The 16,421-nt window shown below is 42.9% G+C and overlaps 2 protein-coding genes across 2 annotated transcripts; both read left to right on the top strand.

Moving 5' to 3' along the window:
* The first annotated feature begins 305 nt into the window (after positions 1 to 305).
* Positions 306 to 4,992, top strand: thnsl1 (threonine synthase like 1). Its single transcript, XM_030078805.1, has 3 exons — positions 306 to 439; positions 722 to 2,122; positions 2,979 to 4,992. The coding sequence occupies exons 2-3, from the start codon at positions 752 to 754 to the stop codon at positions 3,780 to 3,782; spliced, it is 2,175 nt and encodes a 724-aa protein (XP_029934665.1). The 5' UTR covers positions 306 to 439; positions 722 to 751; the 3' UTR covers positions 3,783 to 4,992.
* A 7,524-nt stretch (positions 4,993 to 12,516) lies between these two features.
* LOC115379207 (patched domain-containing protein 3-like) lies at positions 12,517 to 16,421 on the top strand. Its single transcript, XM_030079928.1, has 4 exons — positions 12,517 to 13,245; positions 13,825 to 13,946; positions 14,471 to 14,616; positions 14,851 to 16,421. The coding sequence occupies exons 1-4, from the start codon at positions 12,520 to 12,522 to the stop codon at positions 16,419 to 16,421; spliced, it is 2,565 nt and encodes an 854-aa protein (XP_029935788.1). The 5' UTR covers positions 12,517 to 12,519.

Below are 16,421 nucleotides of genomic sequence, written 5' to 3'. Positions count from 1 at the left end.
CTAATTTAATTAAAAAAAAAAAAAAAAAAATCAGTTACAGTCATGATGTGCTATTATGACTCTTCACCACAAAGTAATCGTGCACTGCTTGTTAAAACTGTTTGTCACAGGGGCTGAATTATTGTTAATTCCGTCTAAAAGTGTTCTTCAAGTCATGTTTACGACGAAAGTAATATGAAATTGGAGATTACGATGGATCACTGGAAGCTACATTTTGTTGCGCATATATAATGAATGCGGATATAGTAGAAAAGGCGCACACTGCCTATAGATAAGGCCTGACACCGATCATTTTTGTCCTTTCAGGCGCACCGTAGCTGCGGTAGCGCACGTGATCCACCGGAACGTAAACATGTTTGCCTCCTTATGATATTGTAAAAGTTTAATAGCTTCAAAGACGTTTTTATCGGTGCTGAAGTGCACAACGTTAGCGATTAATGTGAGTGTAAAGGCAAATAAAGTCTGTTTTCACAAGGCCACGACATATAGGCCTAGGTCTAGCGTTGATAACACGAGCTGTTATTGGACTTAAACACGTGCAGTGTTCGTGCAGCTACTGCATCAACACAAGGCTTTAAATATAGGATACTGTTATCACTGTAACCTTTGTTTGACAGTTACTTATAAAGAAGTGTGTCATCTGCAGGAACTGTATTTTAACAGTCTTCTCATGCAGTCCGGTTAACCTACTTTTTTTTTTTTTCTTTCTTTCTTTTCACAGATAAAAGTTTTACTGTCACCTCAATGCTAAATGGGTTTGCTGAATGCAGGTCACCTTGCACTTAAAGTCAGATGCTGCCTGAGCCCTTTCCTGTCATCAAAGTCATGGCTGTCCACCAGGGCCTCTGTGCTGGGGGACAAAAACCTCCTGCTCATGGGTCCTCCAGGAGCAGGGAAGACGACAGTGGGGAGGGTCGTGGCTCAGAGGTTGGGCCTGCCTGTCGTTGATGTCGACGACGATGTCTTGGAGGTCACGTGGAAGATGCCTGTGGCGGCCAAGCTGGCAGCGGTCGGCGGTGAGCGTTTCCTGGAGGAGGAAGGCCAGGCTCTGTGTAATTTCTCCGCCTGTGGATGTGTTGTCTCTCTGACGGGGTCTAACCCTCTTCACGCTGCAGCAATGCAGCATGTCAAACAGGCCGGACTGGTGGTGTATTTAGATGTGGATACAGAAGACATCATCCAGAGACTCTCCAGGATGAAGGTGAACAGGATCGTGGGCCAGGAGGCAGGGGTGTCCATGAGGACGATTCTGCAATACAGGAAACAGTTTTACGAGAAGTGGCTTGATGTCAGGGTGCTGTGCGGAACAGGGGACTCGGTGGAGGAAATAGCAGAGAAGGTGCTGCAGGCTCTGGAGAGATATCAAAACCCTGCTGCAGAAACCTACGTGTCAACCAGGAGTGACAGGAAAGGATCATCCAACACGGAAACATACTTCAGTGATGTTGTGCTGGAGGGTCTGGCTCCAGACGGAGGCCTCTACGTGCCACAGAATGGCTTCCCAAAGGTTGAAACGGGCGAATGGCTGAGACTAGCTGGCATGTCATACCCCGAGCGAGCTTTGGCTTTACTTGAAAAGTGCATACACCCCGTGGACATCCCTGCTCTGGATCTTAAAGCAATGGTGTTCAAAGCGTACGGGGCCAACTTTGCCAGTGAGGATGTAGCACCTGTAAAGCACCTTATCGGCAACCAGTACGTGCAGGAGCTTTTCCACGGCCCCACCGCCTCATTCAAGGACCTGGCCTTGCAGCTGATGCCGCAGCTCTTCGCCTACTGCCTCCCGCAGATGTGCAACTACCTCATCCTGGTGGCCACGTCCGGTGACACTGGGAGCGCGGTGCTCAGTGGCTTCAGCAGCCTCGGCGACAGTGACAGACACAGGACCGGCGTGCTGGTCTTTTTCCCCGAGGAAGGCGTGAGCGAGATTCAGAAGCTGCAGATGACGGGCTACACGGAGGGCAACGCCAGGGCTGTCAGCGTCCTGTCAGACTTTGACTTCTGCCAGAGAGCCATTAAGAGGATGTTCGGGGAGTCTGGGCTGACAGGACACCTGGCTGTGGAGTACGCCACGGTCCTGAGCACGGCCAACTCCATCAACTGGGCACGGCTGCTACCACAGGTGGGTCGCTTTCCATGCCATATTCTATTGGTGACATTAACCTCAGTGTCCTATACCTTGATTTTCACAGTGCAAGGGCAATTTATTTTATCCCGGCTCAGCTCTCAGGTCAATTATTTTTCAGGCAGCCACACCGGCATGAACGTGCAGGCTGTGAGAGACCCAGCAGCCTCATGAAATGTTTCTGTCCCGGTCCTACTAGATGTTTCTTTTGCTTGTATCCCTTCAGCTTTTATGTCTTTCACTGCTCGGGCTGCAACTAGATATTATTTTATCACCGATTAATCTATCAAATTTTTTTTCAATTGATCGTTTTATCATCGCAACTTACAAGTGAAAATTTTAACTGAATTCATTAAAAAAATTTCATGATACAGGATGAAACAGTGATAATTATGCATTATCTTAGCATTTGTGAAACTGTAACCAATACTTGTTTGGGATTTTCAGTTGATAAATGATTAAAAGAGTTCATCAGTCATCAAAATTATAAGTGGTTAAACTTATGTTGATTAGCTAATTGATAATAATAAGTTATCAGTTATTAGCATTTCAATGCTAATAACTGCTAAGTTTTTACAGTGATGCATTTGCAAAAAAAAAAAATAATAATAAAGCCTATATGCTCATTGCGGTTTTCTTATGTGAACTGTTTTTTGATGTTTTTTTTTCCTTAAAGAGTTCCTCCAGCAGTTTTGATTTTCTCTCATTTCCACGATGAAACACAACTTGTATCAGTGCAGTTACACTGTAAAAGTCTGTAAACTGTGAACATTATTTTTTTGTAAGGTAGCAGTTCCATAGTTTATTTTTGACATGTGTAACACAGTTTCCTCAACTTGGTTTACTCTTGCAGGTGGTTTACCACTCCTCAGCATATCTGGATCTGTTCAGAGACGGCGTTATCAAGTTTGGAGAGCCAGTAGATGTTTGCATCCCGACTGGCAACTTCGGCAATGCCATGTCAGCTCTGTATGCCAAGCAAATGGGCATCCCGATAAGGAAAATCATCTGTGCCTCCAACCACAACCGCATCATCACAGACTTTATCACTACAGGCGAGTGTGATCTCCGTGGACGGCCGCTTATCGCCTCCCACTCCCCGGCTATAGATATCCTGAAATCCTCTAACCTCGAGAGGTTTATCTACCACGCCTCAGATGGAGACGGCCATCTTGTCCGAGACCTGTTCACACGCTTGGACGGAGACCAGTACTTTAAAGTTTCCGAGGCTCTTCTTGCAAAGATACAGCGGGATGTGCTGGCTGGCTGGTGCACCGAGGACGACTGCTTGGCTGCCATCCACGGCGTCCACACACAGACCGGCTACGTGATGGACACACACACGGCTGTGGCTCAGGTCGTGGCTGACAGGCTGCAGGACGGCTCGTGCCCGGTGGTGATCTGTTCCACGGCTCACTACGGGAAGTTTGCACCCGCCGTCCTCAAAGCCCTGCGCTGCCCAGATATTCCAGCAGACCCTCTGGAGCAGCTGAAGGAGTTGGGATCCACAGGGTCCCGACCCGAGATGCACAGACAGCTGATCAGACGCCTCGAGGAAAGCGGCAGCCGGGCTCACACTGTTTGTCCGGCGGATTACAGTTCGCTGGTCGAAGAGGTGGAGACGATGACACAGGACTCCTTTTTGAAAGTCACGTAGGCTTTATTCTAGTTTCTGTTGAGGCCCATCTCATTTAAAGGTGCAGTATGCAAAATTGCAGATGGTCAGTTTGAACGAGCGCCATTTAGACTCGAAATTGAAAAACTGTCAAAACGCAATTTGACGGTTGAACCTACATGACTCATTGATTATTGATTATTGCACATTTTTGTCAGTTGAGTCTAATGGTCCTCAATTGAATTAACCCTTGGCAGTATTGCAGAATGTCCCTTTAATCTGTTGCTCTCAGAGTGGAAATGAACGCTGGGTAATTTCCAGCTGGTACTGTTTTCATCGCCTGTAACAACAACAATAATAATAATAATAATCGTTATTATTATGTATGTGTATAGGACCTTTTAAATTGACTCTGCAAAGTTCTTTACAACACAAATTATGCAAAATGTCGTATAAAGCACTAGTGGAAGAAAAATTGAGGTTAAAAAATTTCAAAAAAAAAAAAAATGAAGATAAAAAAGATAAACACAAATACATATAAATATATTTAGAATACAAAATAAAACAATGAAAATGAAAATGGCACTTGCAAATGAGCGACAACAAACAAACGGTGAATATATACGCTGGTAATAATAAAATATTAATCAAATTCACTGTGTGGTGGAGCTCTAAAATGTTCTCTTGCTCTTGTTACAGCCTGCTATTAATTAGGTCTAATTTCCTGGCAGCGTTATTGGTCCACTAGATGGTGATGTCTGCTTCTCGGCCTTTGCAGCGTGGCTTCCTCTCAGGGCCGGACCGCTGCTGCCAACATGTCAGCAACAACATGAACGTCAATTCCTGAACAGACCAGACAATCAAATAAAATACTAAAATAAAACATTATTAGCCTCAGTCAGGGAGATAATTATCCTCTTAATATCAACAACAGGCCTATGCTGTGTTACAGCGTCTAAAAGGTTGATTTCTTCTATTTTGACTCTATTTTCCATCTTTTGATGTCTTCTGTCTATTTTCAACACTGACATTTGAATGCTGAAATTGCACATTTTCAGTATGTGGGTGGTATGATAGACAGATAAACAGACAGACAGATAGATAGATTGATAGATAGACAGAATCATATTGCATTAGATTACATTAGATATCCTGTAACTACCTGCTTTAGTCCAACTACCTACTTATTTTAAGTTACTCTAGATAAGAGAGTCATTTAAATGCCTGTGCATTGTAACAAATATTGACATTAAAAAGCCTTTTATAAAGGTGCATGTCTTTTTTTTTTTTTTTTTTTAATTGGTTTCTGTAAATTTTCAGTTTTCTGATCCTTCTCTGATCTTCTCTAATACCTCTCTCTGCTGATGTGAGCAGAATAGCCGGGGGGCTGATAAAGCGACACGCCGGATCTATCTGTGTGACATTAAAACCTGGCTAATGAATTGATCTCTGCGAGGTTTACGCTCCAGTAATTGGCAGGCAAAGTTGCAGAGGCTTTGAGACAGGCGCAATGTGAGCCCTCCTTATCAATGTCCACTCTGACTCATTAACTCGGCTTCGCCAACGTGGCACACTTTTATTTCTCCACAGAAACCCCTTCTTAATTCACACCGTTCCTGGCCTTTTCTATTTCATGCGCTTCCTGTCGAGCCGCTCACCTTTGGGTCTATTAATAGTCTCAAACAGGAGCGTGTCAAATCATTCCTTCGTTCTTTTCTCAGTGTGAATGACATGGCATTAGGGTTTTGTCTTTTTATTGATTCATTGTGCTCTGATGTTGCTGCAGGCTCGGCTGAATATAACCACCAGGGTACTGTGCTGTATTTTACATCTTGATCACAGCTGAAGCTGAATGACAAAAGCCCGGTAAAGTCAAGTGCAGGATCACTGTGCTTTGCGAAAAGGGAAGTGGCTCAGCTTAAACATTCAGCTCATGTTTCACCCTGCCTTCATCAACAAGGAAGGGCATCGTGATTTTCCAGAAACATCTAAAAACCGAGGCGTCAGAGATAAAGCATGACCTCTGCTTTTGTTAATGATCTAATTATTAGCGAGGCAGCAATAAGGAAATGAACTTGAAGCCTGAGTGGCACGCAGGATGTGTGTCAAGCGTCTCATTAACTGTTTTACTGTCCATGAATCTCCATATTAACGTGTAATCTGGTCTCGTATTCAGTCTTAAAATCTTGTTTGTCTTCAAATAAGTGAAAAAAATCGGCCAGTGGGATGAGATAATCCCGCTTCTTTCCAATGCTAATTAACTTGTTTCCACAATTTTCTTGAAAGACAAAATTTTGGGGGGGTTGATCTGCCTTATTCTGCCTTGTTTACTGATTCTGGTTCCCAGAAAAAAAAAAAAAAAAAAAAAAAAAATCCTGAAACAAGTGGAATTATCTCATCATATTTTTTCACTTGTCTTTAATCTGAATATGAGACTAAATCACCTGTTAAGATGGAGATTTTTTCAGTGAAGGATTTTGATAAAAATGACCGACCCATGTTTATTCTAGTTTATTTATCTGAGATGCCACTTTGCATCTGTTAGGTTTTTCCATAGCTGATGTTCCAGTAGTTTTGATCTCCTCCTCACTTATATGGATTAAACAGCCCTGAAGTATAAAGACGTGGGAATTTGTGAGCTGCCACAAACTGCTGTGTGAGACAGAGAGCGAGGAGACTGATGGCCGTCCAGTCGACGGCGCTCGGTCTGTACAAATTGCCTTTGATCCCGTCTTGCGCAGCGCCACAACGCTCTCCTTTACATGACATCTGTTGGACCCGAGCATCATACACTGCCGAGGGGGGGCTATTTTTCCCTCCCCCCCCATCGTCTTGCCATCCATAACTGGCCCAGAAATGAATCCTGTCTCTGCGGCTATCAGTGGAGTCATTTAAATCCAGGTGCTGCCTCAGCAGCCGGAGGGGGAAGAGGGGAAAAGATAAGTTTCATAGATCTCCAGGATTGCTTATGACTGCAGTTGTTAAAATAGATGGAGAGTCAGGCCAGGATAGACAAAGCAGTTTGCCGGCGTGCCCTCTGATCTGGATCACTGTCTCTCTCTCTTTGTCTTTGACAGAATTGGGAGGAAAGTGTTTTCTTTGTTTTGCTTGACTTCACTTGGTTTCAACAGGAGAATGCAGCAGGACGCATTTTTTTGTGTGTTTCCAGGGCATTGATGAATGTTATTCAAAAAGAAGTGGCTATATATTTTCATCTTCACAGGTTATGGACAATTAAAATACAGACTTTTTTTTTTTTTTTTTTTAATTCAAATTATAATGTGTGTGTGTGAGAGAACATGCACTATGTCTTTGGTGGGCTTGCCTGCCTTTATTTGTGTGTCTGTGTGAGATAGGGTGGAGCAATTATTCAAAATATTATCTCGTGCAATATACAAATTGCAGGAGCTGCCATTTTTTGATAAAGGTTAAATTTGGGGGGAAATAGCATTATAAATGAAGTATTGTGGTGCTACAGAGATGCTGTGGCCCACAATTTGTGTTCTCCAGATAGAAGAAAACAATCTGTCTAGTAGAGACCCCGGCATGCTCGCCAGTTTGATAGGTTTCTGTCAGTGGAAATGAGAAAATATGCAAAAATGATCCTTACCACTAAAATCATGAGCCGTATTGCAATCGCAGTATCTGTCAACGTAACCGCAGGATGATTTTTTGTCATATTATTCAGCCCTGGTGTGAAATCGAGAGAGCCAAAGGTAGGGTGGCGTTGCCTGCGTGATTCAGGTGATCCATTGCTCTTGACAGAATAAAAGGCCTGTGCTGCGGTGTTATTGGGCCTGGGGCAAACAGATAGAGAGGAAGGGGCTGAGGGACATCAAGATAAATTACGACTTGGACTTTTTTATAAATCAGTGCAATATTTCACAACTGCCCCTCTGACGGTACTCGGTGGTATGTTTACACACATTTTCTCCCAGCTCACATCGGATGACTGATCGTTTTTTTTTTTTTTTTTTTTTTTTTTTTTTTTGGGCATGCATAAATAAAAGACAATAAAATGCGGTCACATTTAGACTCTGCTGTATCATCTCAGCGCTGATTCTTCCCCTCTCTCTCTCTTTCTCTGTCTCTCCCTGTGGTTTGCTTCGCTCTGAGCTGTGGCCTTATTAATCAAGTTGCTTGGCAGGTGAATGTGAGGAATGTGGGCGTCTGAGTAGGGAGGAGAGTCGTGTGCAGGTGCGTGTGTGTGTGTGTATCTGTGTAGGCGTTTGTGTGTGTGTGTGTGTGTGTGTGTGTAAGTGGTCGACAGAGAGAGGGGAGAGCGAGCGAGCCAGCTGTTCCTCACTACCTAGTGGCCCACGGCTGGGTGAGCAAGGATAATTGCAGGTGCCAGCCTGTTCCCATCTCCTTAATGTGAACCTGTGGCATAATGGAAACTGCTCTCTCACCACACAGGGAGATAGAAAAGGGAGAGGAAGAAATTAATGGGCACAGCGCGTTTGGAAAGGCGATCTGGTGAACCGAGGTGATTTGGGCTTCTAAAACCCTGACGATTGCACTTTGGTTCGTTTCTATTAAAATCATTGAGGTTTTATTTGAATTTGGTTGTGTATTGATCCACCGGGTCTAGACACCCCTTCAGCAATACAAAACTATAATATTTCCTCGCCAGGTTTAGTCTGATATACCAGTCTGTTAATACACTGGACTGATATTAACCTGACTATTAGATGTTGCTCAGTCATGTCGTGCATTGACTGAATACACCCACATGAAAACAGTCTCTAAAATATTGAATGCTGTTTTACTTTCTTGCACAGCATATGTATTTGGTTAATTGTGCAATAATATATTTTCATATTTTTTGGAAATGTATTATTTATTAAAACTGACACTAACAGCAGCTATCAGCACCTATTGATGTTACACCCACAAACAAACACAAACAAGATCTGTCCTACTTAGTAACTATGTTGTGTTTGTTTCCCCTTTGTTTTTAATTGTATTTCTGCCCTTTGTTGCCCTGTAATGTGCTTTGTGACAAGCCAGTTACACTTGCTTTTTTTTTTTTTTTTTTTTTTAAATAAGGTTTTTTTGTTGTTGTTGTTTTGTTTGCTTGTTTTTTACATTATCAGATGTCCCAAAGCTCCACACTTTCATGATGGCCCACGGTGAACTTGTTTATCAGTCAAATAAACAGATTTAATTAAAAACCTGTGCCTTTTGACCAGAAGATCAAATTCCCTTACTGTATGAATCATGCTTCTCCATCATCAGGAATAATGAAACCCAGAAATCTTTGGTGCTCATTTTGTGTGTTCATTTTATCCCAGTATCCTCAAAACACAAAGCAGAAAAAAAAAAAAAAACACAAAGTGTTCATTTGCAAAGGAATTAAAATGACAGATTTGACCTTATGTTGAGTATTAGGGAGAAAAGAAACAATGAAAAATATATTTTTCAAAATATTATTGACTGAGAAACTGTAGAACTTTCTAATTATGACACATATGACCTTCTGACCTTTAATTATTGAGTGAATATGGCCGGTTGGAGCAGGATCTTTCACCAAACTGCCTGATATCGTCTGACAGGGCACTGGAAACAGCGTGCATGTGTGCTTAAAGGAACAGTTCACCCAAAATACAAAAAAACCCAGATCATTTCCCACTTAGCTCTGAGCCTAGAAATAATATATCTGTACAGTTTATGTGTGATCTGCCGATGTTTCCAGTCTGTCTCCCTTCACTCCAGTACAGTAGGGCTCGAATAGTGTCACTTTGTGAAGCTCAATCCATCAAAAATGTGCATGTGGAAAAACTCAACAGCAGCTGCCCTCTTCAAAAACTATGACACGGATGATGGAGGAGGTTTTCATAGGAACTTTTTTATGGGATCACTGCCAATCTGTTTCCATTCACCTTGTTGGGGGTGGAGGTTCTTAAATCCAATCTGTTTTGGGTGAACTGTTCCTTTACATAAATTTTTATATTAGTCTTATGAAGTGTCATTCCATAATGAAAGCCACACGTTTTTTTTCTCAGTGATCAGTGTGTGTGTGTGTGTGTTTCCAGAAACGAAAACAGAACAATCACACAACACATCTGAACATCATGTTCACTCGAGGCTTCCCTGCTAATTACCTGCAACATTGATTTTCACTGCAACATATCCCGACGAAGTTGCGAGGAAGAGGAGAGGGAGAAAAGGAGGGCTAATGAAGGTGTCAACAGGCGCTCGCCAGCCAGAAGATGATTTTAATAAAGGCTGTTATTGGAGCACAGATTGAGCTCATTTGCATTTTGATTTAAAGTTCAGCGGCCTCGCCTCGCTGTCCGAGCTGAATGACAAGCAGCGGTAGCCCTACCTGTGTGTTGGTAACAGTGCTGGATAGGCACACAGACAACATGGGCGTGAGAAGCAATGATTCAATTTAAGGTGAGCAAAATTAGAGTGCCGCTGAACGCTCCTGAAATAGATTGCGTCTAACTGCGGCTTTCATCAGCCCTCTGGCGGCTGTCTGCCAGGATCTTCTCTCCTCTGTGCCGAAGGAAAGAGAATCCATTTCTCACTTGAAGTATGAGAAATCAATGACCCCGAGATGGATCTGTGTGAAATGAGATATGAGCCTTGTCTCCGAGGACTGGGCCGTGCTCAGATTGACAGCTGACTGACAGGGGTTCACTACCAGCGCGAGGTGTAAAACAGACCCTCTCGGACGCTCAGCCCAACATATAGCGGAGCTGAAGATTGAAACTGGAGCATGCTGAGGCCAGTTATTGGCTGAGCTCCCGAGGTATTCCAGTAATTCCCCATTCCTGGAAGTTCCAGCCTTTATTGTGTTGAAAGTTGGCCATCAGCCTGTTTATGTCACGTGCACACAGTATCAGATGGGTGAGGTAACATGCAGATATGGAATAATAAGTGTTATCTTTTCCTGGTTTTTAAACGCTGCATTACAATAAAGTGATGCAATTCGCTTAACCTATTTCACTGTTGCTGCACTGTTATTTGCCTCTACCTGATTGGTCACTATATCCATATGACTCTTCAGTTAAAAATAGTTTGAAAGCACCAACACTTATCCTTACAATATTGTGACAACATTGATATCGAGGTATTTGGCGAAAGAGAACATGATATTTGATGGTTGTCCGGATCACCACGGCCTGCATGTAGCTATGAAGAAAGCAAATGGTATATTAATTCAAACTGTAGCTGTTTTCACACTTGCATTTCGTAATCTTGATTAACCTAAACCCAGGCATTCCACTTAACCCTGGATTAAGGATTCATACATGAAAATCAAAGCCTGGGGTTAATATCTTCAGAACACAACAGTTTTTACTGGGCACTCACATTGTTTCTGTTTCAACAATCATTCACACTGCAGACCTTAACCCTGACTTTTTGGGAATATCCCCCAGAAATCAGGGATAACCTTGCTAGTGGGACCGTCAGCCCAGGGCTAAGTATAGTTTTATTTATTTATTTTTTCCCACTCTAATTTGCACTTCACAGTACCTGCACTCAAGCCTTTCATATACCAGAGCAAATATACTTTGCAATAACACTTTTCATGGTGCCTATAATTTCCTGTTGTTGCCAATAAATTTTATTCAACACCTCTCAGATTTCACAACACAATAATGAGCTTCCTTTATGATCAAACCATCACCTGTGCAAACATCACTTACCAAAGTCTCCAAATGACTACCATAAAGCAAAGATAAAATAATAAAGAATGACCTCTACGCCACCCTTTTTCTGTAAGTTACAACCAAGACATGCTTATTCTGGGAAATCTGACCTCATTTCCCTCCTTCCTCCTTGAGTTTCTCATAGTCCAGACAGTTCATCCCATTCATGAGTCGAGTTTCTGAGAAACCTTTCAACACTGTATCCCTGCGCTCTTCAAACTCAGCAACACATTAAGACAGAAACTGGTCCACCTGAAAGACCGCATGCCCAAACACCAAAAAGAGCAATCTAGTGCATGCAGTCCAATGCAGCGAGGAATGCACAGATCTACAGTGTATACTGTATCGTCGAAACTAAAGCAACCACCAAACAAACGCATGGTTCAACACAGGGCCAGCTCCTCAGGTCAAGACTCAGAGGTTTACCTGCACCTGAAGGAGAAGGGAAACTCCTTCGAGGACAACAATGTACATATTTTGCATAGAGAGGACACATGGTTTGAAAGAGGAGTGTAGGAGGCTGTTTATGTTAAAATTGAGAAATCATCCCAAAACAGATGAGGAGGTCTGCAACACCACTCATTCCCAACCTAGAATGCTGTCCCATCATCTCTTTCCAGGAAACTTAACAGCCACTCACTCTTAGCCTCAGGTGACTCCAACAACTCTAAAAACAGTCATTACAACAGCCAAGACCTCTAATGAACCAAGTGGTGTCAGTGACTTTGATAACAACCCAACAGAGGTTAGACACCTGGGACATCCCTCCTGTCAACTGAAGAAACATCTTCAACTATCTTCAAGTCCACTCGCCCCTGAGTCAGCCCTCCTTAGGTAAACATGAACTGGATGACTGAGCCTTTTCACTGACATCATGTCTTATCACATTTACAACCTCTCTTACTTGTGCATGTGATTATCAGTAGGGCAAAATAATGTGGCTTAGGCGATAAGCTTTCATTTTATCATTGACTGGCAGTGCCTAGACTGATGAGCATCCAATCTTTACTGCATGCTTTCTGAAAACTGGGTGCGCACAGCGGGGATTGATGATTAGCCAAGTTTAGCCGAAGCCTTTAAAAGGAGGACTGCGCTGAGGTTGTCCCGCGTGTCTTAAGATGGGCTGTAGACGCACAGACTGTGTTGAGAGACCTTTATCGGGCTTGTTCGAGTGGCTTGGATCATTTGTTGGGTCCCATCCCGTTTATTTTTTGGTGATTCCTCTGCTACTTTCAGCCGTGCTCAGTGGAGGCTTCACTTTCCTCAGAGACAGGGAAGACAATGACATTGAGCTGCAGTTCACACCCAGGAAAGGACCCTCGAAGAAAGCGAGAGATTTTGTGAAAGACAACTTTCCGTACAATGACTCAATGTTTTCAGCAGATAGGCTATACGCCAAGGGCAAATTTGCATCCGTGATTGCCGTAGCAACTAACAGTTCTGATGTACTAAGAGATGAAGCTTTTGAGGACATCATCCAACTCAACAATAAGATACTTAACATCACTGTGGACAATGGGAAGTTGGGATTCAGCGACTTATGTGCAAAGGCCAGCGGGGAATGTGTGACCAACGAGATCCTGGAAATTATTCACTATAATGCAAATGGGACGAACCAAACCAGCATCACCTTCCCTGTCCACACATACAGATCCAAGCCGCTCTTTCTGGGTTCTGTGATTGGTGGCGTTCGTACAGACGCCAACGATTCAGTCACAAGCGCTCGGGCTCTGAAACTCTTCTACAACTTAGAGGATGAGGAGAGCACGGCGGAGGCTACAAAGGCGTGGCTGAGAGCGTTCAAAAGGATCTTCTCAGCTGAGAGAAACAGCCAAGCCCTTGAGGTATGTACAACACTGTTACTGACGTGATATGACATTTTTATATATGCATGCATTTGTTTTCTATTGGCAGTTTTAAATGTTGGGGAACATGCAATTTTAATTGTAAAACCCTTAAACAATACCTGTTAGTGATGTAAATTGCATTGGTTGCTGACAGACATGTAGGAAGTTTTTAACTGAACTAGTAGATAAGGCTGATAGAGGGAAAGCTGGTTCACAAAAAACAAACTTCAACATTTAATCACCCAAAAACACTGAGAATCACATTTTGTTGATATAACAGTGTAAGAGCATCCACAAGTAGGTGTTTCTTCTAATTTTACTCTAGTGTTGTACAAATATGTCGTTCTGGATGAGAATTAAATGTCTAAAATAAGTGATGTTATGCACTATGCAGGCACTGATTTGCAGGACAAGGTATTTTTTCACCGTCTTGTGAGATCATGTGGCGTGCACGGCTGTGCATGCACTGCTTTGCCCTGCAATTCAAGCTGTGCTATCAAAATAGTTTTATTGCTCTCGTGACATTAACGTGAGAACACTGTAAACCTGACGGGAATCTTCTCTATTGCACTGCAGGTGTCTTACTATACCTCAAAGTCCAGGCAGGAGGAGATCGAGATTCACACCACAGATGGCTTCCCATTATTCCTCATCACATATGCCCTTGCTATCACCTTCTCAGTGATATCTTGCCTGAGGTAAACAGTGATCGCGCCGGCTTGCATTGACCAATTTTCTGGCTGGAGGCTGAGTCTAAGATACAGAAATGTGTTATTTACCTTTGTGACTGATAACAGAAAGTCCTGATGGACCGCATGTAACAGGTTTAGCCTCATCTTTGCTCAGTGCAGGGTTATTATACTGTGAGGTTTTTGTTTCCATTTAAATTGGTGGCTCTGGTAGTTTTGGTTTAGTTTTTATTTAGCTTCACCTGTAGCTGCAGTGTTTTTGGATGAGGTGGTATTTCCTAAAGATGTAATGAATTCAGTTATTTTACATATTGGAGACATTTCACCTAGATTTCTTTTTTATTTTGTTTTTGCGAAAGATTTTTTTACACAGTATTTTACACAATACTTCACAAAGTACTTTTAAACACATAGTTTTCATTTTTAGTTTACAGCAGTCACCTGGCTTCAAAAGTATTTCCAATGATACAAATATACATTTGTGATAATGTAATTTGGATAAAAATGCCCCAAAAACCTTCTCTACTCACCAGACTGGACAATGTGAGGAACAAGGTGTGGATGGCTGTGATCGGCGTCGTCTCCACTGGCCTGGCTGTCCTCTCTTCCTTTGGCTTGATGCTTTACATTGGAGTTCCCTTTGTTATTACTGTGGCAAACTCTCCTTTCCTGATACTTGGTGAGACACCACCATGGGCCTTTATTATGAACCTTAAATATTGTTTATGAAGCATATACAGTGACATGCTCTAAACATGGATTGCAAGCTGTTTTTTTATATTCCAGATTCTCAATTTTGAGATTTTGTAAGAAAAGTTATAATGACTCAGACAGGGAATGGTGATGTCCAAGCTATGCATGATTTTTTTTTTTTTTTTTTTTTTTTAAAAAAAACGTGTTATCCTTTCTTCAGGAATTGGCCTCAACAACATGTTTGTCCTGGTCTCCGACTGGCAGCACACCCACGTGAAAGACCCAGTGCCCAGGCGGCTGGCTCATTCCTACAAAGAGGCGGCCATGTCCATCACCATCACCTCCCTGAGCGAGGTCCTCAAGTTCTACATCGGTGTCACGTCCGACTTCCCATCGGTACAATCGTTCTGCCTCTACACGAGCACCTCCATTATATTCTGTTACATTTACACCCTCACCTTCTTTGGAGCCTTCTTGGCTCTAAATGGGAGGAGAGAAGCCAGCAACAGGCATTGGCTGACCTGCATGAAAATACCCTCAGAGGATCCTCATCATTGTTCTGACATATACAGCATCTGCTGTGTGGGAGGGGAATATGATAAAGATACTGGAGCAGAGAAAAAACAGCCAGCTGGTGATTTCTTTAAGAAGTACTATGGCCCATTTTTGGTAAAACCATTTGTTATGGCGGTGGTGCTCTGTCTTTATGCTGGGTATTTAGCTGTGAGTGTTTATGGATGTTTGCATATACAACAAGGGATCGAGCTTTATGATTTGGCCTCTGATAATTCCCATGTTGTTACATTCCACAGGAAGGACAGGCAATACTTTTCTAACTATGGTCCAAATGTGATGATTGTCATCACTGAAGAGTTCCCATATTGGGATACGACCAAGAGGTCTCAACTTCAGGCCTGCATGGAAGATTTTAAAAGGCAGCAGTTTGTTGATGAGCATATTTACACATCCTGGTTAGACTCTTATTTGTCCTATGGACATGATAACCATTTAAATCTTGATGATAAAGATGTCTTTCTTAAAAATCTGCCTTCCTTTTTTGAGTTACATCCCTATTTCAAGCAGGACGTGAACCTGACTGGAGGCAGCGTCCATGCCTCCCGCTCCTTCATTCAGACTGTTCACATTGACAGCGCCAGCACGGAAATAGAAATGTTCAACGGCCTTAAAGCCACCGCAGGCAAATGCACTGCAGCCTCTTTATTAGTCTATAACCCAGCTTTCATCTTCTACGACCAGTACAGTGTAATAATCAGCAGCACTATCAAGAATGTTGGTGTGTTCACAGCTGTGATGTTGGTCGTCTCCCTCCTGCTGATTCCAAACCCCCTCTGCTCATTATGGGTGACTTGTTCCATCGGCTCAGTGATTGCGGGGGTGACTGGTTTCATGGCGCTATGGGATGTCAGTCTCGATTCCATATCCATGATCATTTTCACCATCTGCATTGGCTTCACTGTTGACTTCTCTGCTCACATAGCCTATGCCTTTGCCTCCAGCAAGAAGCCAAGCCCTCAGGAGAAGATTGTGGAGGCGCTCTCCAATTTGGGGTATCCCATTCTTCAGGGCGCCATTTCCACCATTTTGGGCGTGTCGGTGTTGGCCGTGTCTGAATTTCACATCTTCAGGACCTTTTTTAAGATCATGCTCCTCGTCATGTCGATCGGGATGGCTCACGGCCTCGTTTTCATCCCAGTGCTTCTGGTGCTGTTTACATGTAGGTCGGACGAGAGCAAAAGTGAGGATGCAAGTTTCATTATCAGCAATCGGTGA

Source organism: Myripristis murdjan, chromosome 20 (genome assembly GCF_902150065.1).
Source record: "Myripristis murdjan chromosome 20, fMyrMur1.1, whole genome shotgun sequence".
Taxonomy (NCBI): Eukaryota; Metazoa; Chordata; class Actinopteri; order Holocentriformes; family Holocentridae; genus Myripristis; species Myripristis murdjan.
This window is presented reverse-complemented; position numbering and strand designations above follow the sequence as displayed.

Excerpts from the sequence above, each read along its gene's own strand:
- thnsl1 (XM_030078805.1), top strand. The coding sequence starts at position 752 with ATGGGTTTGCTGAATGCAGGTCACCTTGCACTTAAAGTCAGATGCTGC. Across the intron at positions 2,123-2,978 it reads GGGCACGGCTGCTACCACAG|GTGGTTTACCACTCCTCAGC; the intron begins GTGGGTCGCTTT and ends TTACTCTTGCAG.
- LOC115379207 (XM_030079928.1), top strand. The coding sequence starts at position 12,520 with ATGGGCTGTAGACGCACAGACTGTGTTGAGAGACCTTTATCGGGCTTG. Across the intron at positions 13,947-14,470 it reads TCAGTGATATCTTGCCTGAG|ACTGGACAATGTGAGGAACA; the intron begins GTAAACAGTGAT and ends TCTACTCACCAG. Across the intron at positions 14,617-14,850 it reads CTCTCCTTTCCTGATACTTG|GAATTGGCCTCAACAACATG; the intron begins GTGAGACACCAC and ends TCCTTTCTTCAG.